We start from the raw sequence: 26,441 nt of genomic DNA on the forward strand, positions 1-26,441 counted from the left end.
GGTCTGGCTCAGTCTCTTGCGGGGATCACTGCCCCTTTCCCTTTATCCTGGTGTGCACAAGGTTTTGTTTTTCCTCTCTGATTTTCTCTGGCAGATCTGAGATTTCATTTTAAACGTGATTGTGCCTCTCCTACTGTTTTATTGGGGCTTCGCCTTTGCCCTTGGATGTGGGGTATCTTTTTTTGTTGAGATCCAACATTCTCCTGTCAATGGTTGTTCAGCAGCTAGTTGTGATTTTGGTGTTTTCACAGGAGAAGATGAGTGTACATCCCTCTACTCTGCCATCTTACTTACAGCAGATGTAAGATTAATTTAGAGGCTTGAAAATGGAGGGAAGTTTCCCAATTCTTTTTATGAAGCAAGTCTAATATTGGTATCAACACATGACAAAGTTTGTACAAAAAAGAAAACAATTATTCCTATTATTTATGAATATCCATGAAAAAGTACAAAATATATAGTACTACTAGAATGCTAATAAGTATTTTCTTAGGAAACAGAATCCAACACTACATTAAAAGCATAATTCACTATCATCAGGTAGGATTAATTCCAAGAATGCATGAGAGGTTCATAATTTGGAAATCTATCTTGTCATTCACCATATTAATAGGTTGGTGGAAAAATAATCATGTGTATGCATGCTCAGTCATATCTGACTCTTTGTGACCCCGAGGACTGTAGCCCGCCAGGCTCTTCTGTCTGTGGGATTCTATAGGCAAGACTATTGGAGTAAGGTGCCATTTCCTACTCCAGAGGATCTTCTTTACCCAGGGATTGAACCCACATCTCCTGCATTGGCAGGCAGATTCTTTACCACTGTGCAACCTGGGAAGCCACACACACATATATTATATACAGATATGTATATACATGAAGTGAAGTGAAGTTGCTCAGTCATGTCCTACTGTTTGCGACCCCGTGGACTGTATAGCCTACCAGGCTCCTCCATCCATAGGATTCTCCAGGCAAGAATACTGGAGTGGGTTGCCATTTCCTTCTCCAGGGGATCTTCCCAACCCAGGGATCGAACCCGGGTCTCCTGCATTGCAGGCAGATGCTTTAACCTCTGAGCCACCAGGGACGCCCCATGTATATACATATATACACACACACACATAAATTGATATATTTTCATCTTAGTACTAAAGCCAGTACTACTAATTGGGAAGCACTACAAGTGTTTTGTTTTTTTTTTTTAAATTTATTTATTTATTGAAGGATAATTGCTTTACAGTGTTTTGTCATTTTCTGTCAAACCTCAATATGAATCAGCCATAGGTAAACATATATCCACTCCCTTTTGAAACTCCCTCCCATCCTTTGCCCCATCCCACCCCTCTAGATTGATACAGAGCCCTTGTTTGCTGTATGGCTCAGAGTTTCCTGAGCCATACAGCAAATTCCCGTTGGCTATCTATTTTACACATGGTAATGTAAGTTTCCATGTTACTCTTTCCACACATTTCACCCTCTTCTCCACTCTCGCTGTATCCATAAGTCTATTCTCTATGTCTGTTTCTCCGTTGCTGCCCTGCAAAGAAATTCTTCAGTACCATTTTTCTAGATTCTGTATATATGTGTTAGAATATGATATTTATGTTTCTCTTTCTGACTCACTTCACTCTGTATATAGGTACTAGGTTCATCCACCTCATCAGAACTGACTCAAATGCATTCCTTTTTATGGCTGAGTAATATTCCATTGTGTATATGTACCACAACTTCTTTATCCATTCATCTGTCGATGGACATCAGGTTGCTTCCATGTTCTAGCTATTGTAAATAGTGCTGCAATGAAAACTGGAATACATGTGTCGTTTTCAATTTTGGTTTCTTCAGGGTATATGCCTAGGAGTGGGATTGCTGGATCATATGGTGGTTTTATTCCTAGTTTTTTAAGGACTCTCTCTCCATACCAACATCCATAGTGGCTGCATCAATTTACACTCCCACCAACAGTGCCAGAGTGTTCCCTTTTCTCCACACCCTTTCCAGCATTTATTGTTTGTAGACTTTCTGATCATGGCCATTCTGACTGGTATGAGGTGATGTTGCATTGTAGTTTTGATTTGCATTTCTCTAATAATGAGCGATGTTGGGTACCCTTTCAGGTGTTTGTTAGCCATATGTATGTCTTCTTTGGAGAAATGTCTGTTTAGGTCTTTTTCCCACTTTTTGATTGGGTTGTTTGTTTTTCTGACTTTGAGTTATGTGAGTTGCTTGTATATTTTGGAAATTAATCCTTTGTCAGTTGTTTCACTTGCTATTATATTCTCCCATTCTGAGGATTGTCTTTTCACCTTGCTTATAGTTTCCTTTGCTATGTAAAAGCTTTTAAGTTTAATCAGGTCCCACTTGTTTACTTTTGTTTTTATTTCCATTACTGTAGGAGGTGGGTCATAGAGGATCTTTCTTTGATTTATGTCATCGAGTGTTCTGCCTATGTTTTCCTCTAAGAGTTTTATAGTTTCTGGTCTTACATTTAGGTCTTTAATCAATTTTGAGTTTATCTTTGTGTATGGTGTTAGGAAGTATTCTAATTTCATTCTTTTACATGTAGCTGTCCTGTTTCCCCAGCACCATTTATTGAAGAGGCTGTCTTTGCCCCATTGTATATTCTTGTCTCCTTTGTCAAAAATAAGGAACCCATAGGTGCATGGGTTTATTTCTGGGCTTTCTATCTTGTTCCATTGGCCTATATTTCTGTTTTTGTGCCAGTACCATACTGTCTTGATGACTGTAGCTTTGCAGTATAATCTGAAGTCAGGAAAGTTGATTCTTCCAGCTCCATTCTTCTTTCTCAAGAGTGCTTTGGCTATTTGGGATATTCTGTGTTTCCATATGAATTGTGCAATTTTTTGTTCTAGTTCTGTGAAAAATGCCATCGGTAATTTGATAGGGATTGCACTGAATCTGTAGATTGCATTTGGTAATAGTCATTTTCACAATATTGATTCTTCCTTTTGTTTACTTTGGTAAGTTTATTCCTAGATATTTAATTCTTTTTGTTACAGTGGTGAATGGGATTGATTCCTTAATTTCTCCTTCTGATTTTTCATTGTTAGTATATAGAAATTCAAGTGATTTCTGTGTGTTGATTTTGTATCCTGCAACTTTGCTAAATTCACTGATTGGCTCTAGTAACTTTTTGATAATATTTTTAGGATTTTCTATGTACAGTATCATGTGATCTGCAAACAGTGAGAGCTTTACTTGTTCTTTTCTGATCTGGATTCCTTTTATTTCTTTTTCTTCTCTGATTGCTGTAGCTAGGACTTCCAGAACTATGCTGAATAACAGTGGTGAAAGTGGACATCCTTGTCTTGTTCCTGATCTTAGGGGGAAGGCTTTCAGTTTTTCTACCATTGAGAATAATGTTTGCTGTAGGTTTAAAAATAATGTAGGCTTATCATATATGGCCTTTACTATGTTGAGGTAGGTTCCTTCCATGCCCATTTTTTGAAGCGTTTTAATCATAAATGGGTGCTGAATTTTGTCAAAAGCTTTTTTCTGCATCTATTGAGATGATCATATGGTTTTTATCTTTCAATTTGTTAATATGGTGTATCACATTGATTGTTTTGCATATATGGAAGAATCCTTGCATTCCTGGAATAAACCCAACTTGATCATGGTGAGCTTTTTGATGTGTTGCTGAATTCTGTTTGCTAAAATTTTGTTGAGGATTTTTGCATCTATCTTCATTAGTGATGTTGGCCTGTAGTTTCTTTTTTTGTGTTGTCTTTGTCTGGTTTTGGTATCACGATGATGGTGGCCTCGTAGAATGAGTTTGGAAGTGTTCCTTCCTCTGAAATTTTTTGAAAGAGTTTTAGAAGGATAGGCATTAGCTCTTCTCTAAATGTTTGATAGAATTCTCCTGTGAAGACTAGGCTTTTGTTTTTGGGGAGATTTTAGATCACAGCTTCAATTTCAGTGCTTGTAATTGGGTTGTTTATAATTTCTGTTTCTTCCTGGTTCAGTCCTGGAAGATTGGACGTTTCTGAGAATCTGTCCATTTCTTCCAAGTTATCCATTTTATGCCATATAGTTGTTCATAATAGTCTCTTATAATCCTTTGTATTTCTACATTGTCTGTTGTAACCTCTCCTTTTTCATTTCTAATTTTGTTGATATGATTCTTCTCTCTTTTTCTCTTGATGAGTCTGGCTAAAGGTTCGTCAATTTTGTTTATCTTCTCAAAGAACCAGCTTTTAGTTTTGTTAATTTTTACTGTTGTTTTCTTTCATTTCTTTTTTTTTTTTTTTTTGCAGAAATGCCCCAAATGTGATTTATTCTTTTTTTTTTTTTTTTTTTTATTAGTTGGAGGCTAATTACTTCACAACATTTCAGTGGGCTTTGTCATACATTGATATGAATCAGCCATAGAGTTACACGTATTCCCCATCCCGATCCCCCCTCCCACCTCCCTCTCCACCCGATTCCTCTGGGTCTTCCCAGTGCACCAGGCCCGAGCACTTGTCTCATGCATCCCACCTGGGCTGGTGATCTGTTTCACCATAGATAATATACATGCTGTTCTTTCAAAACATCCCACCCTCACCTTCTCCCACAGAGTTCAAAAGTCTGTTCTGTATTTCTGTGTCTCTTTTTCTGTTTACTTTTTTTTTCATTTTTTCATTTTTTTCATTTCTTTTTCACTTATTTCTGCTCTGATCTTTGTGATTTCTTTCCTTCTACTAATTTTGGGTCTTTTTATTCTTCTTTTTCCAGTTGTTTTAGGTGTAAAGTTTGGTTGTTTTTTCTAAACAAAGTTTAGATGTTTTTCTTGTAAAGTTTCAATGTTTTTCTTGTTTCTTGAGGTAGGATCATGTTGCTATAAACTTCCCTCTTAGAACTCCTTTTGCTGCATACCATAGATTTTGAGTTGTCATTGAGTGTTTTCATTGTCATTTGTTTCTAGAAAGTTTTCAATTTCCCTTTTGATTTCTTCAGTAACCTGTTGGTTGTTTAGAAATGTGTTGTTTAATCTCCACGTGTTTGTGTTTCTTAGTTTTTTTTCTTGTAGTTGATATCTAGTCTTATAACATTGTGGTCGAAGAAGATGTGCTAGATATGATTTCAATTTTCTTAAATTTACTGAGGTTTGATATGTGACCCAAGATGTGGTGTATCCTGGATAATGTTCCATGTGCCTTTAGAAGAAGATATATTCTTCTGCATTTGGAAGGAGAATGTCCTGAAGATATCAATGAGATCCATCTCATCTAATATATCATTTAGGGCTTGTATTTCCTTATTAATTTTCTGTTTTGATTATCTGTCCGTTGGTGTGAGTGGGGTGTTAGAGTCTCCTACTATTACTGTGTTACTGTGAATTTCTCCTTTTATGTCTGTTAATGTTTGTCTTATGTACTGAGGTGCTCCTATGTTGGGTGCATAGATATTTACAATTGTTATGTCTTCTTCTTGGATTGATCCCTTGATCATTATGTAGTGTTCTTCCTTATCTCTTGTAATCTTCTTTATTTTAAGGTCTATTTTGTCTGATATGAGGATTGCTACTCCAGCTTTCTTTTGCTTCCCGTTTGCATGGAATATTTTTCCATCCTCTCACTTTCTGTCCATATGTGTCTTGAGGTCTGAGGTGGGTTTCTTGTAGACAGCATATATATGGGTCTTGTTTTTGTATCCATTCAGCCAGTCTGTGTCTTTTGGTTGGAGCATTTAATCTGTTTACATTTAAGGTAATTATTGATATATATGTTCCTATTGCCATTTTCTTAATTGTTTGGGGTTGATTTTGTAGATTTTTTTCTTGTATTTTTTCACTGTGTAAGTCCCTGTAACATTTGTTGTAAAGCTGGTTTGGTGGTACTGAATTCTCTTAACTTTTGCTTGTCTGAGAAGCTTTTTATTTCTCCATCAATTTTAAATGAGATCCTTGCCGGCTACAGTAATCTTGGTTGTAGATTTTTCCCTTTCACTACTTTAAATATATCCTGCCACTCCCTTCTGGCCTGCAGAGCTTCTGCTGAAACATCAGGTGTTAAGTGTATGGGGTTTCCCTGTATTTACTTCTCCCTTGCTGCTTTTAATATTTGTTCTTTGTGTTTAGTCTTTGGTAGTTTGATTAGTGTGTGTCTTGGTGTGTTTCTCCTTGGGTTTATCCTATATGGGACTCTTTGTGCCTCTTGGACTTGACTGACTATTTCCCTTTCCATGTTGGGGAAATTTTCAACTATAATCTCTTCAAAAATTTTCTCATACCCTTTCTTTTTCTCTTCTTCTTCTTCTGGGACCCCTATAATTCAAATGTTGGTGCATTTGATATTGTCCCAGAGGTCTCTGAGACTATCCTCAGTTCTTTTCATTCCTTCTACTTTATTCTGCTCTTCAGAAGTTATTTCCACCACTTTATCTTCCAGCTCACTGATTCATTCTTTTGCTTCAAATGTTCTGCTATTGATTCTTTCCAGAGTATTTTTAATTTCAGTAATTGTGTTGTTTGTCTCTGTATGTTTATTCTTTAATTCTTCTGGGTCTTTGTTGATTCTTAGATTTTCTCCATTTTGTTTTCAAGGATTTTGGTCATCTTTACTATCATTATTCTGCATTCTTTTTCAGGTAGTTTGCCTGTTTCCTCTTCATTTATTTGGACTTTTGTGTTTCTAGTTTGTCCCTTCATTTGTGTAGTATTTCTCTGCCTCTTCATTATTATTTTTTTAACTTATTGTGTTTGAGATCTCCTTTCCCCAGGATTCAAGGTTGAATTCTTTCTTCCTTTTGGTTTCTGCCCTCCTAAGGTTGGTCCAGTGGTTTCTGTAAGCTTCCTGTGGGGTGAGATTTGTGCTGAGTTTTTGTTTGTTTGTTTGTTTTTCCTCTGATGGGCAAGGCTGAGTGAGGTGGTAATCCTGTCTGCTGATGATTGGGTCTATATTTGTTTTGTTAGTTGTTTATATGAGGCATCCTGCACAGGGTGCTACTGGGGGTTGTGTGATGCCCGGTCTTGTATTCACTTGGTTTCCTTCATATGATTTCTCACTATTTGACACTCCCTAGGGTTAGTTCTCTGGTAGTCTAGGGCTTTGGAGTTAGTGCTCCCACTCCAAAGGCTCAGGGCTTAGTCTCTGGTCAGGAACGAAGATTCCACAAGTGGTTTTTTATGGCATTAAGTGAGAGTAAAACAAATATCCAAAAATGAGAAGCCAAAGATGAACCCCAGACAAATGGCAGTTACAAAACCAGGCAAATAATAATTAAATAATGCAGTATACACATATACATATACACCTATGAGCAAAGTCAAAACAGTCCAAGAAAAATAAAGTATAGTAGATTGACCTGGCAAACAAAGGAAATAAAAAATTTTATTTACCATTTAAGAACAAAACTAACTAAAGTGCAAACTGAAAACAAAACTAAAGCAAGATGCCAAGTGGGGAATAAAGCAATGAAAACTAAACTAAGAAACATGTTGAGAGGAAAGGGAAGAAAGAAAGAATAGATATGCAAAGTTAAATAGAGGTAGATGAAGACTTATATATGTTAAAGTTTAACTTCAAGGGGAAAAGAACAGTAGGAAAGGCAAACAAAGGAATAAATGTACAAAAAATATAACAGGTTTAAAAAAGTTAAAATCATAAAATTAAAATTATATTTTAAAATTAAAACATATTATATTTATATTATATTACATTTTATAGTTAAATATAATAGGTTTAAAAATTAAAATTATAAAATCAAAATATATTATATTATATATTATATTATAATTGTATATTATATTTATATTTAAAATAAAAATATATTTAAAAATAAAATTATAAAAAAGAGAAAGGAAAAAAAAACAGAAGAAGAAAGAAAAAAGGAAAAAAAATGGAAAACTCCACAGAACTGCAAAAGCCCAACATAGAGCCAGAGGTTTATAACAACAATAAAAAGTGTGACTGAATATACACATATTCATATACACCCATAAGCAAAATCAAGCAGTCCTACAAAAGTAAAGTACAGTGGATTGACTCAGTGAACAAAGGAAACCAAAAATTACATCTACCAGAACAAAACTAACCGAAGCACAAACTGGAAAGCAAAACTAAAGAAGGCACCAATTGGGGAATAAAGCAATGAAAAAATACTAGCAAATATGTTGAGAGGAAAGGAAAGAAAGAAAAGAAAGAAAGAATAGATATGCAAAGTTAAATAGAAGTAGATAAAGAAGATTTATATACATTAAGGATTAACTGCATGGGGAAAAGAATAGTAGGAAAAGCAAACAAAGGAATAAATGTAAAAAAAAAATAATAGGTTTAAAAAAATTAAAATTAAAGAGGAAAAAAAGGGAAACGCCACAGAACTGCAGAAGCCCAACATAGAGGCAGTGGTTTATAACAATAAAAAATGTGACTGAGGGGGGAAATAAAAATCTCAAAAGCTTAATTAGATTTCATAGTGCCAATAAAATTGACAACTACAACATAGGGGGAAAAAAAGACAAAAAAGAAAAAATCCAAAAGAATCTACAGAACAAATCAAAACTTAAGAATAATAATGTTTTTCTTGAGTCACTGCTGTCCTTTCCCTCGCTGGGAGTCACAGTCCATCTCACCTCCCTAGGATGCCCCCCAACACGGTGCTGATCTCTGGACCTGCTGTGGGGGCAGCTCAGATCCTAATCTTGTCCTACTCCTGTGCGTTCTTGCCTCCAATGTCCACAGCTATCAGAACTAGTGCGTTTTCTTTTGTGGGAGCTCTCAATGACCTTTTTTATATTCCATAGACACAGAGTCTGGTTAGTTGGTTGTGTGGATTTAATCTGCAGTGTGTACAGCTGGTGGGAAGGTTTTGGGTCTTCTTCCTTAGCCACACTGCCCCTGGTTTCAATTGTGATTTTATTTCCACCTCTGCATGTGGGTCATCCACTGGGGTTTGCTCCTGAGGCTGTCCTGGAGGACTTGGGTGAGGGCCAGGTGTGGAGGTGGTGCAGCTGCTTGGGTCGCAGGGGTTCTGGCAGCACCAGGTACTCAGGGGAGTTGGCAGCTACAGCAGCAGAAATATAGTGCTCTAGAAGGGTGTGGCAACCAGTGTTGGCCAATATGCTCCAGTATTCTTGCCGGGAGAAACTCCATCCCTGACAGAGAAGCCTGGCAGGCCACAGTCTGCAGGGTTGCAAAGAGTCAGACACTACCAAAGTGACCCTGTGCCCATAGACACAGGACATGTTTTGCCTGTGGCAGCTCTGCCCCAGTGAGAGTTGAGTGTGAAGGTGGCGCAGCTGCTTGGCTTGTGGGGACCCTGGCAGCGCCAAGTATGCAGGGACAGGCTGCCTCTGCCACAGCAGTTATGGTCCTCTCAGAGTCTTTATTCCAGCCTCTTGTAGCTGGCGATTGAAGGCCTCTTTGGCCAGTCTTTCTCCATAGCTCCGCCCGTTCAGGCACTTAGAGGGCTCCCTTGCCTGGGGTCCTTCTCTGCTGTTCAGCGTGTCAGGCACATAGAAGGGCCCTTCTGGGGGGTCCTACTCTGTAGATCAGCACGTCAGGCACTTATAGGGGAGCGCTGGCTGGGGTCCTACTCTGTAGATCAGCATGTCAGGCACTTAAAGGGGTGCCCTGGCTGGGGTCTTACTCTGTAGATCTGCACATCCGTCACTTAAAGGAGCATCCTGGGTGGAGTCCTGCTCTGTAGTTCAGTCCCTCAGATGTTTGATGGGCCAGCCTCTCTATTGTTCAGCTGCCAATGCTGGTGTGTGGGGGGAGAGAGGCTATGGTGATGGCTCCACCCCCTACGCCTGACTTAGCAGTATCGCCTTGCTTCCATGGCTTCCTGGCTTTCCTCCACAGCCCTTTCCCACCACAACCTCCTTCCTCACATCCCCTCAATGCGCTTCTCTGCAATCAGCAGCAGCCCTTGCCCTGGGATTGCTCCACAGTCCCCAAATTCCAGCTCCCAGCCACTGCACCTTCCAGGGGACCTGCATCCCTGTCCTGGGGATGGCTGCAGCAAGGACTGTCTGATTCTCATTCCATTTAGGCTGCCACAGGTCAGCTGTTTCACTCTCAGCCTTAAATGTTTCTCCTCTGACTCAGATAATCACCCTGATGTGGGGATTGGACCCCTGCTTCAGCTCCCCCACCCACCGAGGGCAGAAAACACTCCTGTTTTCCCCCTTGTTCCTTGTCCTGCTGAGTTCTGTGTGGTTCTATATATTCTTTACCTCTGGTCAGGTACTCCTCTCTGCTCTCCGCTGGTGTTCTGCATGCACTTCTGTGTCTGAAGGTGTATTCCTGATGTTCCATGGAGAGAGATATACTCCGTGTCCACCTACTCCTCCACCATCTTGTTCTCTTGGATCCTCTGTTCTTTGAGTAGGATGGATGATTCAATATCACAAAGATGTCAGTTCTCCCTGAGTCAATTTTTAAGTTTAATACAACCTTAATAAAAATTCTAGTTTTTAAAGGAAATTAGATGAATGAATACTAAAGATCATGTGGAAAGATAAATACACAAGAGTAGTCAAGAAAACACTGAAAAAGAAAATTGTCTGAGCGGTGGAAACTAGCCTTGTTGTTGTTGTCTTGTTGCTCAGTCATGTCTGACACTTTGCAACCCCATGGACTGGAGACTAGCCTTATCAGATGTTAAAATATAATTTTATATTATTTTAATTAAATATGAAAATATAATTAAAATGTTATGATATCAATGTATTAATGGACAAATAGGCAAGTTATATAGAATAGAAAACCCAGAAGTGGACCCAAGAACTTACAGAAATTTAGTTTATGATAAAGATGGCATCTGAAATCAATATGTAAAGAAGGTCTTTTATAAAAACTTTCTTATTTCTCACAGTTTAACACAATTGTGATGAAAAATAAAATTTACCATTTCAGCCATATTTAAATATACAGGTTAGTCTTGTGAAATAGATCTTCAGAACTTTTTCATCTTGAAAAACTGAAACTCTATACTCATTAAACAATAGATCCCTATTTCTCCCTCTGCTGAGCCCCTGATAACCACCATTCTACTTCATGTTTCTATGAGTTTGATTACTTTAGATACCTCATGTGAGTGCTATTGTATAGTATTTGTCTTTTTGTGACTGGCTTATTTCACCATGTTATAGCATGTGACAGAATTTCTCTCCTTTTGAAGGCTGAATAATATTCCACTATATGTTAAATTTTGTTTATCCCATTCTTCAGCTGATGGATGCTTAGGTTGTTTCTACCTTTTCGTTATTGTAAATAATGCTGCTATAAGATGGGTATACACATATCTACTTGCATCCCTGCTTTAAGACAGTAAGTAACCTTTTAAGACAAGCCTTTAAGATAAGACCAAGCATTTTTGCTTTCTTTTCCATGCTGAAGACATTAAACATTCAATCTGTCAAGCATATGAGAGAAAAGACTAATGATAAACCCTTCAAAAAATAAAGTGAAAAATTTTCCTTACAGTGTTTTAATGTTCCATCATTTAGATACATAATTTCTAGTGTGATAATATGGACAAAAATGATTATCCATTAAGGACAGTCATCTTATTTGCTTACTTTAGCATAGTTTTGATAAATTTGACAAAAATTTAAATAAACAGAAAATGTAATACATAAAATATATGAAGGTAACTATGTCTAAAAATTTTGGAATCCATTTTAATTTGAGAAATATCAAGCATTCCATATGCTATTATCTTGGCTATAGGGTAAAGATACAATTATCTTAGAAGTCAGCAGCTTAGGGTCTTCCTTTAGCCCTCTGATGTATGAGGTTTTGATAAGGGGTTAGGATCAAGAGAACATAAGTTGGTCTTTCATTGTTGTACTCCAGTATATACTCAAAATCTGTCATCCCTTAATTTCAAGTTTTTTGACTAATCAGGTTGTGCTAGGAACCCATCCCATTCCCTTATCTCTGTATTTGAAATCTCTCCTTTTGACCCCATGTTTTTCTTCCTAATACTTATTTTTCTATTTTTGCTCCTACCAAGGTACAATCACTGGTTTGATGGAATGGCTTTACTTCACCAGTTCAAGATGGAGAAGGGCACAGTGACATATAGGAGCAAATTTCTACAGAGTGATACATATAAAGCCAACAGTGCTCATGATCGAATTGTGATCTCAGAATTTGGCACATTGGCTCTCCCTGACCCATGCAAGAATGTTTTTGAACGTTTCATGTCAAAATTTGAAAAGCCTGGTAAGCACCCTTTATTATGCCCAGAATTTTCAGGTAACAGTGATGATTCTTTAAATTATTATGACATATGTCAATCTTTATAAATATGGATCTTGATGTTTATTTATTTTGATATGAGAGGATGTTTCAACTGCTTTCTCCCTTGATTGTGTGCTTAGGATCTGCTATAGTAAGTTGTGGTGTTTAAATAACTTTGGGATTTGGTTTCAGCAATTACTGACAACACCAGTGTCAACTATGTGCAATACAAGGGTGATTACTACCTTAGTACAGAAACCAACTTTATGAATAAAGTGGACATTGAGACCCTGGAAAAAACAGAAAAGGTAAAATATAGGTTAAAAATATAATAGAGCCTAAAATTTCTCTCCAAATACTCTCAAATACTTTTTAGAGTAGTTATTATCAGAAGAAAAAATTGGATTCTTAAACAAAATCAAAGTTACCCACTGATTCAGGTTATTATGTACCCTCTGTCTTCATTAGAATGGTCCGTGATATTGGTTGTCCTTAAAGATAATTCTAGATTTCTTCTTTAGTCCAGCTGTCTGAAGGTTAGGGCAAAAGAGGCATAGCATAGTAAAGATTTATTTCTGTCATTTCATTTTATGCTTAGCTATGGGTAGAATTGGACTGGAGATTATCTAGACCCATACTGCCCTGGAGAAGGAAATGTCAACCCACTCCAGTATTCTTGCCTGGAAAATTCCATGGACAGAGGAATCTGGTGGGCTACAGTCCATGGGGTCACAAAGAGTTAGACACGACTGAGCAACTAACATATATTGCCTTCATGTTACACATTAATTTGAAGCAAAATAAAATTTGGGGCCAGAATTTTAATCCTTATTCTTTTGAGCTTTCTTGTGATCTTGAGCAAAAAAATTTCTTACTGGATAATCATTTTTGTCCATTTCTTGGTGGTGGTGATGGTGGGAGGGATTTTGTTTGGTTTTCTTGTTTGTTCTTAGTGTCTTTTTCTTCAGTAGGAAAAATAATTTTGATTTCACAAAGGTGAGACATCAGGACTTAAACTATAGTTTTTGTATCTTATTTTAAAAGTATTTGCTACATCCCTACTGTCTATGCATCTAAATAGAGACCTAGCTATGTAATTTAAGTCTCTGAATGGTCTTAAAATTTCAGGTTGACTGGAGGAAATTTATCGCTGTGAATGGAACAACTGCACATCCTCATTACGATCCAGATGGAACAACGTACAACATGGGGAACTCCTATGGGAAACATGGTAACATTGGGGTGGGAGTCTTTGAAAAAATAATTGGGAGTTAACTGTCTCCCCAGAGTTCCATTACGGCTAAGATGTTAACTTATATGAAACTCATTTGAAAATTTCAGAAAGAAATCTCTGAAATTACATTTCTGAACTCAAAATATGTCATTTATTGTTATGTTCTGTGGTCTTTTTGTGTATATACTTAGAAGCTGATTTTCTATTTGGTCTTTTCATCATGACTCACATTTTTATGTTTCATTATGCTTTTTGGCTCACATGCATTGTAGGGATTTTCAGTATATATTTCTCAAACTTGAATTTTTATGAGGTACCATACTATAAGAAATTTAGAATGGTACAGCAAAGAGATAAAGAGAAGGTACACTGTATGTTACATAGAGAGGAATTTATTTTTACCATGGGAGTAACACACTACAAAGTAAGTTGAGGTTAAAGTTTGGTTGCATTTGCTGCTACTTGTATCACATCCCTTTCCTGTTCATCTGTATGCTTTCCTAGCTGTTAGTCTGTTCCAGAAAGTTCTAATGGCTAATAATGATAGCTGACATTTATAGAGTAACTAGTATGTGCTGGTGTTAACCATTTTTTCCTATATAGTTTCTCATTTAATCCTATATCAAATCTCTGAGAAAGGTACAATTATTTTTATTTTTTAAATTGAGGTATAGTTGATTTACAATGTTGTGTTAGTTTCCCATATTCTTTTCCATTATGGTTTACTGCAAGTTATTGAATATAGTTCCCTGCACTATACAGCAGGACCTTGTTGTTTATCTGTTTTATAGACAGCAGTTTGCATTTGCTAATCCCATACTACTAATTTATTCCCCACCCATTTCCCCTTTGGCGACCATACATTTGTTTTCAATGTCTGAGTCTATTTCTGTTTTGTAAATAAGTTCATTTGTATCATATTTTAGATTCCCATACAAATGATATCATATGATATTTGTCTTTCTCTGTCTTACTTCACTTAATTGATAATCTCTAGGTCCATCGATGGCATTAAGAAAGGTATTATTACCCCCGTTTTATAGATGAAGGCAGTGAACCTTGAGAAGATTTAAGATGCTTGCTTAAGCAAGCCTCAAGTGTCTAATACCAGGCTTGGAACCAAGCCTGAATAACACAGAAAAAGCTTGCTATTTGTCATTCTTTTAGACCATCTTAATAATTATTTATCACTGAGTACAGAGGATTCTCTCAGGGCATGCAAATTCATTATCATATACCCGAATATACATCTCTCTCTGTTTGGAAAGGAATGTGTAACTACAAGTATTAGAAGTTTCTGACTGTCTATCTTAGCTGTCAATCTATCATCTATAACCTATGAATCCTTTGTATAGGTTAACTTTTGAATAGGTTAATGTATACCTCTGGTAAGGAATTGGCTTTTTGGGTTGTTCATCTCTACCTCTCCATATTTCCACATATGAGTATATATGAAAGTGAAGACTTCAGATTTGTTTTTTTACTGGCTCAAGAAAAGATAGGGTACCCTGGAAACTTCATCACCCAGCCCTCTCTGCCCTTTGTTACCTGACCTCAGGTAAGAATGTATTCTTCACATCTGTTATAGGAAACATCAAACATCTTTTTAGGTAAAGTCTTTAAGCAAGTGGGTAAACTGACTCAGCGTATTTTTTTTTTGTCCATTCATTTTTTTTTAATCATTAAAAATTCATTCTTCACATCTGTTATAGGAAACATCAAACATCTTTTTAGGTAAAGTCTTTAAGCAAGTGGGTAAACTGACTCAGCGTGTTTTTTTTTTTTTTTTGTCCATTCATTTTTTTTTAATCATTAAAAATTCATTCTTCACATCTGTTATAGGAAACATCAAACATCTTTTTAGGTAAAGTCTTTAAGCAAGTGGGTAAACTGACTCAGCGTGTTTTTTTTTTTTGTCCATTCATTTTTTTTTAACATTAAAAATTCATTTCTTAATAAATTAACTCTATTAACCAAGTGAGGCTTCCCTGGTGGCTCAGATGGTAAAGAATCTGCCTGCAATGCAGGAGACCCAGGTTCAGTCCCTGGGTTGGGAAGATCCCCTGGAGAAGAGAATGGCTACCCATTCCATTCATCAGGTACAGATGTGAGAGTTGGACCATAAAGAAGGCTGAGTGCCAAAGAATTGATGCTTTCGAATTTTGGAACTGGAGAAGACTCTTGAGAGTCTTGGGCAGCGGGAGATCAAATCAGTCACTCCTAAAGGAAATAAATCCTATTCATTTGAATGACTGATGCTGAAGATGAAGCTCCAGAACTTTGGCCACCTGATGCAAACAGCTGACTCATTGGAAAAGACCCTGATCTTGGGAAAGATTGAGAGCAGGAGGAGAAGGGGGCAACAGAGGGTGAAAGGATTGGATGGCATCACTGACTCAATTGACATGAGTTTGAGCAAACTTCAGGAGATAGTGAAGGACAAGGAAGCCTGATGTGCTGTAGTCCATGTAGCAAAGAGTTGGACACGACTTAGTGACTGAGCAACAATAACAGCCCACTCCAGTATTCTTACCTGAAGAATTCCATGGACAGAGAGGAGCCTGGTGGGCTCTAGTCTATGAAGTTGCAAAGAGTTGTAGATAACTTTGTATATAGTCCATAATATAAGAAATACTGTTTAACCATTTTAATTTATTTTTCTAAAATAAATCCTCACTAGGTCAGTGATTCTCAGACTTCCCTGGTGGCTCAGACAGTGAAGCATGTGCCTACAAGGTGGGAGACCTGGGTTCAATCCCTGGGTTGGGAAGATCTCCTGGAGAAGGAAATGGCAACCCACTCCAGTATTCTTGCCTGGAAAATCCCATAGATGAAGGAGACTGGTAGGCTACAGTTCATGGGGTCGCAAAGAGTTGGACACGACTGAGCGACTTCACTTTCACTTTCAAAGCCATTGGCATGCTTCCTAGCAATGTAAGATCAGTGGGCTTCATCTTCAGATATTCTGGTTCAGTAGACTTGAAAAGGGGCTAAGCATCTGCATTGTAATCAATCTTTCACTCCTTATCTTGATGCGTTTTAACAAGATCTCCAGGTGATTTTGGTGCAAGTGGCCCATGAATCTCTGAGAAATCTTGCACCAGTCATTATAAGTTGTACTTGCTATTTTGCCTCAATTTGATGTTTATGCAAAGTCCTAAGGCATCTCCCAGAGTTAGACACAAGTATTGAGCAAATCATTTCTCTGGACATGCAGTCCTCTGCTGTGTGTTTCCTGGGTGTCTGCCTGCCTTGTACATGCTTTCAAGACTTACAACCAGGACAGTCCATCAACTAGTAGTGTTCAAATTTAGTAAATTGAGTAATCGTCATTTAATCCAATTGCTGAGATAGGAAATTCTTCTCTTGATACTCTAATCTCAAGCAAAACTGGATTTACTTCTTTTTTCTTACTTGATTATTTGGTTCAGTGAGTAATTTTTGAACTAGAGCACAAATGTATATGTAGCTGCAGAGAGCTCAACTGAACAGTATGTGTTTGGGGGACAGTTAGTGATTTTTTTTTGGTAAATAATGTGCTTGCTAGTAATTTCTACTTTTACAAAATAAAAAGCTTTTAATTGTTTTCACTTTTCCAGATATTTTTAAAATGAACAGAAATCCTCTAAACATTTAATCTAGCTAGTTTTAAGTACTAATTTAAAATAATGTAATCTCTTAGTAATATTGGAACTGTAGAGTTTATCTTTTGTTTCTTTTATAACTCATCACTGTATAAAGCATGATGTTTTATTTATAATTGTTTCTCAAAACATATAGTATCCTAACCTAGACCTCCCCACTAGTTGCTTACTCAGTGTTTTTACTAGGATGTCTAATAGAGGTTACAAAATTAATTTTTTAAAACCAAACTTTTGGTCTTTCTCCCTAAATTTCTCTGCTTAAAATTTTCCCCATCTCAGTTTAGGGTAACTCTATCATTCTGCTTGCTTAAGATGATAACCTTGGAATCATGTTTGATACCTCTCTCACATCCACATCTAATGGGTCAAAAAGTAATTTCAGCAATGCCTTCAAAATATATCAAAAATCCAGCTATGTCATATCACCTCCCCTGTCCCCACTCTGGTCTGGGCCACCATTCTTTCTCATTTGAATTCTTAATCAGTCTCCTTGCTTCTCGCCTTACCCTACTTTACTTTATTCTCAGTATATCAGCCAGTTATCTCTTTAGCCTCCCCCGCCTCATCTAGAATTTTCTGTCTGCTTCCTACGGGCAGGGCCACACTGCCCTCACTGCTGTTATTTGAACGTTCCAAACTTATTCTTGGCTGAGAATCTTTGCATTTGCTCTTCTCCCCTCATAGCTCAGTTGGTAAAGAATCTGCCTGCAATGCAGGAGACCCTGGTTTGATTCCTGGGTTGGGAAAATACCCTGGAGAAGGGAAAGGATACCCATTTCTGTATTCTGGCCCGGAGAATTCCATGGACGGTATAGTCATGGGATCGCAAAGAGTTGGACATGACTGAGCGACTTCCACTTTCATCACCTGAAATGCATTTCTCCCAGATATCCTCAAGGCTCTCTTCCTCACTCCCTTCAGGTCTTGACTCAAATGCCACCTTCTTAGTGAAGCCTTCCCAGACCACCATAATTTAAATTGCAAATAGTAGCAGCCCACATCCTTATACACTCACTTCTAATTTTCATTCCCTGGTTTATTTCTCATTATAGTTCTCATCTGGTGCATTATGTTTTTACTTATTGTATGATTTTTTAAAATTTGAGTTTTATAAAAGAAGAGCCTTTTGTCTATTTTGTACATTATTTTGCTGTACACAAGTGTCTATAATATGGTGCTTAGGACTCTTAGAGAAGAGTGCCTGGAATATAGTTGACACTAAGTGGCGCTAGCAGTAAAGAACCTTCCTGCCAATGCAGGAGACTTAAGAGATGTGGATTGGATCCCTGGGTCAGGAAGATCCCCTGGAGGAGGAAATGGCAACCCACCCCAGTGTTCTTGCCTAGAAAATCCCATGGACAGAGTAACCTGGTGGGCTATGGTTCATAGGGTTGCAAAGAGTCGGACATGACTGAAGTGACTTAGCTTTCAAGGAGCTGCTAATAAATGAACAGGGAAATGGATGGTTATCCTGTTCCAAAAGAGGTGAAGAGATTGTGAAATTCTATAAGTTACAGGTTCTTCAGGACCTACATTGGCACTTCTAACACCAGAAAGATAATTCAATATGATCTCAGTATTTGTTCATTCATTGAGTTATTTAACAAACATATGTTCTTAGTCAATCCATCAGTAGTTTTTTATAGTTCACCTACAGGTCAATGTTTGGTACTAAGGATTCAAAGATGTGTTAGTTTTAGTTCCTGCTCTGGAAGAGCATAGTCTGCTAGGAAACTGATAAATACACAGAAAATTATAGTAAATTAGATAAGTACGATGACAGTGTAGAATATAATCAGAGCATAAAGGAGGGGCAACAAATGTCTTTGGATGGGAAAGGCTGCTTAAGGAGTGGGTACCTAAGTTGATTGTTGAGGAAGTAATAATAATCAGATGAATAATTGCATGAGTGAATGTTGATAAAATGGGAGGAGAGGGGACCCAAAGTGACCCCAAGGATCTAGAAGACTGAAAGGAAGAAGTTGGACATAAGTACAAACGGAGACTGTAGTTTTTGGAACTGGGGAGTGGGGAGAAAGACAAATAGAACTTGAAGATATTCCTGGCTGCTATTGTATCTTATCCTATGAAGCTGGGATTGAGTTCATCTTCAGAGAGCTAGAAGGGAACCATTTGTGAATATTAAAATACAATAGCTGTTGGTTGGTTACTTTGTATATGATGTTTCAAAACCTTAGCTAATACTGTTTCTAAAGTTAATATATTTTTGTATCCAAGTCTTTGAAATAACCCTTTATGAAATATATGTATCATGCATATTGCATAAATCTCTTAATTGCTTTTGCCTAGTCCACAAATGCAAGGGTTATCTTTTATTCTTCAAATGTATGTAAAACAGTTAAGACAGGACTTTCCATTTTCCAGGTTCCTGCTATAATGTTATTCGGGTTCCTCCAGAAAAATCTGACCTTGGGGAGACAATCCATGGAGCCCAGGTGATATGTTCTATTGCTCCTGAGGAGCGGATGAGACCTTCTTACTACCACAGCTTTGGTGAGCCCGAAATAAGGCAAAATTTAATAGGACCTGCCTTAATGTCACTGTTGCAGGGGGACTAGTTTTGGAAAGTACTATGTTAATATAGTTTATTAGAGTATGATGATAAGAGACCAAGGTTGCACTTTAATGTGAATTAAGTTCATTCTGTTTAGTCATGTATAGCTTATCCTAGCCAAATGACTGATGGAAAAGATATTTTAATACAAGCAATTATGAAAAAATTGTTAACAAGTTTTTCATTAATTGACTGCTCTAGGAAACAGCTGTCAGTTTAGGAAGTTATCAGTTTCTTCTCAGCACCCTGAGTCAGGGAGAAATAGGCTGAGATTTAGTCACCCAACCGTAATTCCACTTAAGTTCTCTATGGAGAACAGCCTTTCCCTCCAGCCCCCTGCTCCAGGATGAAACAGTCAATAACCCCTAGTCATAGAAATCAGTTTCTTTGGTTTGTTTTGTATTGTGTTGTCTGCTGTCATTGAATAAATACAAAGGAAAAATATACAGTTTTGCGTGTTTCCACAATAGAAGCTATGGGCTTTGGATGATTATGATGTGTCAATATAGATGCATCAGCTATAATAAATGGACCACTCTGGTGGAGGAAATTGATAAACTGGGGGCTGAGAGTGTATGGGGATGGGGGTATATGGGAAATCTCTGTACTTTCCCCTTGGTTTTGTTTTGAGCCTAAAATTGCTCCAAAAAATAAAGTCTTAATAAAAAAAAAAATTTGACTGTAAAAAATTGACAGAATTCAGTATTTTAGGTGATTTTAAAGACCACAAATAATAATCATACTAATATTTTTGGAGGAAAATTCATATTCCGCATAGATTGCTTCAGCTGTTTTTCAGAATATTTATTTTCTGTATCCTAAACTTTTATAGCCTATCTGCTCCTGGATCCTTACCTCTAATGTAGATAGCAAAAGGATTAGGGAATAAAGCTCCAGATCATAAATGACACTTTAATATAATGCTTCCTAAACCAAAACAATTTGAAAAGGAAGAAAAAAAAGATTAAAAAATGCAAGTTGAGGGCATTTAACCCAAGCTATTCTAAGAAGTTCCTGTTTTTATGTAGGAACAGAAAATATATATAGCAAAGCTGAGAACTGATGAAGAATTATTTCTGATTGGCATTTGTTTAGGTCAGCAGTAATATGTCCAACTATTCTGACAAGTCCCCATAACTGTTGCATTTCAGACATTTTGCCAAATAACATTTTATTGTTTACTTGAACCATTTTAGGAATGACAAGGAACTACATCATCTTCATTGAACAGCCTCTAAAGATGAATTTGTGGAAAATCATCTCTTCTAAAATTCGAGGAAAGCCCTTTACAGATGGAATAAGCTGGGAACCCCAGTATAATACACGGTTTCATGTGGTGGATAAGCATACTGGTCAGGTAGAGAATTTTGACTGTGAATGGTTGGCCATGAAAGCAAATTTCCATATCACTGATTTTTGCCTTGTTGGGTATTTCTTGCATAGGCCACTCTTAATTAAAGGATATTGCCTTCTTCCATAAGGAGAGCTAGCTATTTATTAATTAATACAGTGAATTTTGCATATCAGAAAATTGTAGGAAACGGTTTTATCCTTTAAATTATCTGATTCAATTACAAAATGAATTGACAACAAAAATGACATCTAGGAAATCCTCTTAGCATGTTAGCACGGATTTTTCTGTATAATAATATTTGCTAAAGAGAATACTGTTTATGCAGAGGTCTTCTGTAACTTTTGCAATTATATTTTTATTAGTTGTTTTTATGACATTTTGGTATACAAGTGTGATAATACTACCAAAGGCCAAAGCATATTGGTTAAATATCTTTCTATAGATGCCTGATAAATAGCATTATTATATTTGTCTACTTTTTAACCACTTAAAGAAATAGTATCCTAAATTTACTGTAGTCCCACATATAATTTCATTATGGAAAAATCCCATTTTAGTAATGAGAGCATTTTCCAGAGGATTAGTCACTTAATTTATCATAAACTTTTTAATAGAAGTATTTTCTATTTAACCATGTACTAAAGAGTTTAGAATTTATTTATTCTTCAAAATATTGGGCCATATTTCATGAGAACTTTGAAGTTAGTTAAATCAGTTGATTGGTCTATATCAAATAGCCCCAGCTTATTGATTAATATGAGATGAGATGATTTTAAATCAAAACATATTTGCTTCTACATTCCAAATTCTGGTTTTTATAACTGCCAGTCCTATTACTTAAAGGGGGAGAAATCTTAACTTGAGCTTTGTCGATCTGTACCTTAAAGGAAATAAAATCTCTCTTTCTCATTGTCTGTGTTCCTACAGCTTCTTCCAGGGATGTACTACAGTAAACCTTCTTTTACTTTTCACCAAATCAATGCCTATGAGGACCAGGGCTGTGTTGTCATTGATTTGTGCTGTTATGATGATGGAAGAATTTTAGAAGTCTACCAACTACAGAATCTTAGGAAAACTGGGAAAGAGCTTGACCAGGTAGAATTCTCTGATTTGTCAAGAGTAGTCAAAATCATTTTGCTCTAGCCAAGTTCTCGCTTTGGGCTTGGAATTTGCAGTTTCTTTCGCCTCTTTGGCAAATAAAGAGGGAGAATGGTTTTAAAGCATTGAAAACACAAGTTTGTAATTTATTTATTTAATACTTCAAAATAATTCAAAATATGTACTTAATGCCTAATAAATAAAAATTGTATTAAAGAAAACCAAGAAATATATTTTGAAACACTTGTGATTAGTTCCTTATTACCCTTGAGGAACACTAAACATACTTACATTTCTTAGAAGGGATAGTAAAATGGTAAATAAAGCAAAACTATAATATTAATTCTTCGATAAAAGAAAATGTCTTAGTTCCTCAGCTTGAAGGGATTCATTTTTTCCTGATAATCAATCTAAGGCAAAATTTTTCCTTGGATTATGTAATGAAAATTGTTTTCTGCTGTAGTTTTATTTTTAAATTTTTAAAAAACATTACTTTCAAAGTTTACTTACATTTACTTAGCTTACTTATGTTATTATATCTGTATGGTAGGTCTTGATATCTTGGTATTTACATTATAAGTCCTTTAGCTCCTTTCTATTTAAAGATTGCCTCAGTTTTTGTTGTTTTGTTATTTCCATAAGTTTTAGAATCAACTTATTAGTTTTTGTAAAAGCAAACAAGCAAACAAACAAACAAAAAACCATGGTTGGGATCATATTGTATGATCTGTATAGATTAATTTGGGCATAACTGACATCTTTATAATAATGAGAAATATTGAGTCTTCCAACTCATGAACAGGGACTATCCATTTATTATACCTCTCCATTTATTTTACTCTTTTAAAATTTCTTTTTGAAAAGTTACCTTTACATTAACAAAATTTATTCTTTCTATTTATTTGGCTGTGCTGGATCTTCTGGGCTTTCTCTAATTGTGGTGAGCAGGGGCTACTCTTCACTGGGGGGCCCTGGCTTCTCACTGCAGTGGCTTCTCTTGTTGCAGGGCATGGGTTCTGGGCGCATAGGCTTCAGTAGCCATGGCACATGGGCTCAGTAATCATGGCTCGCAGGCCCTAGAGAACTCAGGCTTTAGTAGCTGTGGTGCGCTGGCTTTAGTGGCTTCTCAGCATGTGGAATCTTCCTGGGTCAGGGATTGAAACTGTATCCCCTGCAGTGGCAGGCAGATACTTGCCCATTGTACCACTAGGAAAGTCCTGACTCTTTTAAAATTTCTTGAAGTAATGTTCATAGTTTTCAGTGTGAGGATATTACATGTCTTTGGTTAAATTTATCATTAGGCAGTTAGAATGTTTTGAAACTGTTGTAAATGGTATCTTTAAAACTTTCATTTTGTTTTTGATGGTATGTAGACATGAAGTTGATTTTGTATATTGATCTCATATTTAGAGATCTTGCTAAATTCACTTATTAGTTTGATCTGTAAATTACTTTGGATTTTCTATGTATACACTCATATTATCTGAAAATGATGACAGTTTTATTTCTTTCTCTCCAGTTCTTATGCATTTTCTTTTTTTCTTCTTTTCTTACTGTACTAGTTAAGGCTTTAAGTTGAAAAGAAGTGCTGATAGCAGTAATTATTTTCCCACCTCATTTGGAAAATGTTTAATAAATCACCACTAAGTATGAAATTGCTGCAGGTATTTTTATAGATACCTTTATCAGATTATCTTAATGGTACCTTTAGATAAACAGACGTGGTCCAGTATATCAGCATTTTCCTTTATGACTAATACATTGTGAATCCTGTTTTGGACATCTTCCTATGCCAAGGTCATATAAATATTTTATGTTACCTTCTAGAAGAATTTTTAATTCTAAAAATTAAGTATCTATATATATTTATATTCTGTTTCTGGACTTCATTTTTTAGCATATCATAATTAGCTATTTATTCCATTTTCTTTCTCTCTCTCTCTCCTTTACACCTGAACTTTCTTTTGGCTGAAAGGCACGGTAAGCTGTTATCATGCTCAGTGGAAAAAATCAGTTTTTTTTTTACATATAATCTATGCTTTTTCAAATCTTTTCCCATTTAGGTTATTAAGCAATATTGAGCAGAGTTCCCTATGCTATACAGTAGGTCCTTGTTGGTTATCTATTTTAAATATGGTAATCTGTATATGTTGATCTCAAACTCCCAGTTTATCCTCTCTTTCCCCTTTGTAAACCATATATGCTAATTGCTTCAGTCACGTCTGACTCTGCAACCCCATGGACTATAGACCGCCAGGCTCCTCTGTCCATGAACACTGGAGTAGGTTGGCATGCCCTCCTCCAGGGGATCTTCTGGACCCAGGGACCAAACCTGCATCTCTTACGTCTCCTGCATTGACTGGCGGGTTCTCTACCACTAGTGCCACTTGGCAGGCCCCTTGTAAACCATAAGTTTGTTTTCTGGGTCTGCAAGTCTGGTTCTGTTTTGTAAATAAGTTCATTTGTATCATATTTTTTAGATTCCACACATAAGTATTATCTTGTGATATTTGCTTTATCTGATTTACTTCATTTAGTATGATAATCTCTATCCATGTTGCTGCAAATGGTATTATTTCATTCTTTTTAATGGCTGAATAATATTCCATTGCATATATGTTACACATCTTCTTTATCCATTCTTCTTTTGATGGACATTTAGGTTGCTTCCATATCTTGGCTGGGGCTTCTCTGGTGGCTCAGATGGAAGAGAATCTGCCTTCAGTGCAGGAGACCCAGGTTTGATCTCTGGGTCGGGAATATCCCCTGGAGAAGGGAATGGCTACTGACTGCAGTATTCTTGCCTGGAGAATTCCTTTACAGAGGAGCCTGGCAGGCTACAGTCCATAGGATTGCAAAGAGTCAGACACAACTGAGTGACTAATGCCTTCACACTTCATGTCTTGACTTTAATTTGTATTGTAAGCAGTGCTGCAATGAACATTGGAATGCATGTATCCTTTTGGACTGTTTTTTTTTTTTTTTTCCCCTTCTGGATATATTCCCAGGGATTGCAAGATCATATGGTAGCTCTTTTTGGTTTTTTAAGGAACTTCCATACCGTTCTCCATAGTGGCTATACCAATTTACATTCCCACCAACAGTGTAGGAGGGTTCCCTTTTCTCCACACCCTGTCCAGAATTTCTTGTTTATAGTTTTTTGATAATGGCCGTTTAGAGTGGTGTGAGGTGATATCTCATTGTAGTTTTAGTTTGTATTTCTCTAATAATTTGTGATGTTGAGCATTGTTTCATGTATCTCTTGGTCATCTGTGTATCTTCTTTCTTTTTTTATTTTTTAAGTTATGAAAGTATGACAACACATTTACAAGGGACTTGGAAAATACAGAACAAAGTTACAATATACTCCCACTATATATTACAATTATCTTTTAAAGTAGATAAATTTTTAGTTGGAGTTTCAATATCAAACTCTCAAAAATTAATAGAATGACTAGAGAGAAAAGTGGGATGATATAGTAGACCTGAAAAGCAGTATGAACCAATTCAACATAATTAAGATTTTCACACAACAGTAGGAGACAAATTCTATTCTATTCAAGTACCCATAGACTATAAACCAGGAGACACTGGAACATATCCAGGGACATAAAACAAGGTGCAAAAATTTTGTCATCTAAAGTTATTGAAATCATACAGAATCTGTTCTCTTATCACTGTTATACTGGAAATCAATATCAAAAGATATTTGAAGATAACCTATATATTTTCAAGTGCAATGTGACATTTCCCAAGAGAGAACTTTGACTTAGTCATTGAAAGTCTCAATAAAATTAAAAGACTGAAAAACACAGAGGGTGACTGTAGAGAAGAAAGTATTTAAATGAGAAATTAATATCAAAATGACAGATCAATATCAAAGATACTTTAAAATTGACATGTATTTGGAATTAAATATCTACTTTTAAATGATGGGTGTATCTAAGAAGTCATAACAAGGAAAATTAGAAAATATTTGTAACAGCATAAAAATGAAAAGAGAATTTATCAGAATTTGTTGAATGCAGTTGAAGCTGCTCAGTGCAATTAAATACAGTATGGAGTCTTGAGTAAGGTATAAAAAAAAAAATGGACACTAGCATAAAATTTTGTGAAATTTGAACAAAATTTGTACTTCAGTTAATAACTATGGTTGTTCAATTGCTAAGCTGTGTCCAACTCTTTGTGACCCCATGGACTGCAGCATGTCAGGCTTCTCTTGTCCTTCACTATCTCCTGGAGTTTGCTCAAATCCATGTTGATTGAGTCGGTGTTGCTATCTAACCATCTCATCCCCTGCTTCCCGTTCCTCCTTTTGCTTTCAATATTTCCAGTATTGAGGCCT

General features: G+C 36.4%; 1 protein-coding gene and 1 non-coding gene across 3 annotated transcripts in view; one reads left to right on the forward strand and one right to left on the reverse strand.

Moving 5' to 3' along the window:
- BCO2 (beta-carotene oxygenase 2) overlaps window positions 1-26,441 on the forward strand; it is a 71,833-nt gene that overhangs the window by 34,438 nt on the left and 10,954 nt on the right. For both annotated transcript variants that reach the window (XM_043899229.1, XM_043899238.1), the window contains exons 3-8: window positions 11,962-12,173; window positions 12,384-12,499; window positions 13,320-13,422; window positions 19,455-19,583; window positions 20,841-21,001; window positions 21,926-22,093. In XM_043899229.1, the coding sequence (XP_043755164.1) occupies window positions 11,962-12,173; window positions 12,384-12,499; window positions 13,320-13,422; window positions 19,455-19,583; window positions 20,841-21,001; window positions 21,926-22,093 (889 nt within the window). The remainder of the gene's footprint in view (window positions 1-11,961; window positions 12,174-12,383; window positions 12,500-13,319; window positions 13,423-19,454; window positions 19,584-20,840; window positions 21,002-21,925; window positions 22,094-26,441) is intronic.
- On the reverse strand, window positions 1,013-1,084 carry TRNAC-GCA. Its single transcript has one exon. It is a non-coding gene; the product is annotated as a tRNA-Cys (tRNA).

The sequence above is a fragment of the Cervus elaphus genome, chromosome 1 (assembly GCF_910594005.1).
Source record: "Cervus elaphus chromosome 1, mCerEla1.1, whole genome shotgun sequence".
Classification (NCBI taxonomy): domain Eukaryota; kingdom Metazoa; phylum Chordata; class Mammalia; order Artiodactyla; family Cervidae; genus Cervus; species Cervus elaphus.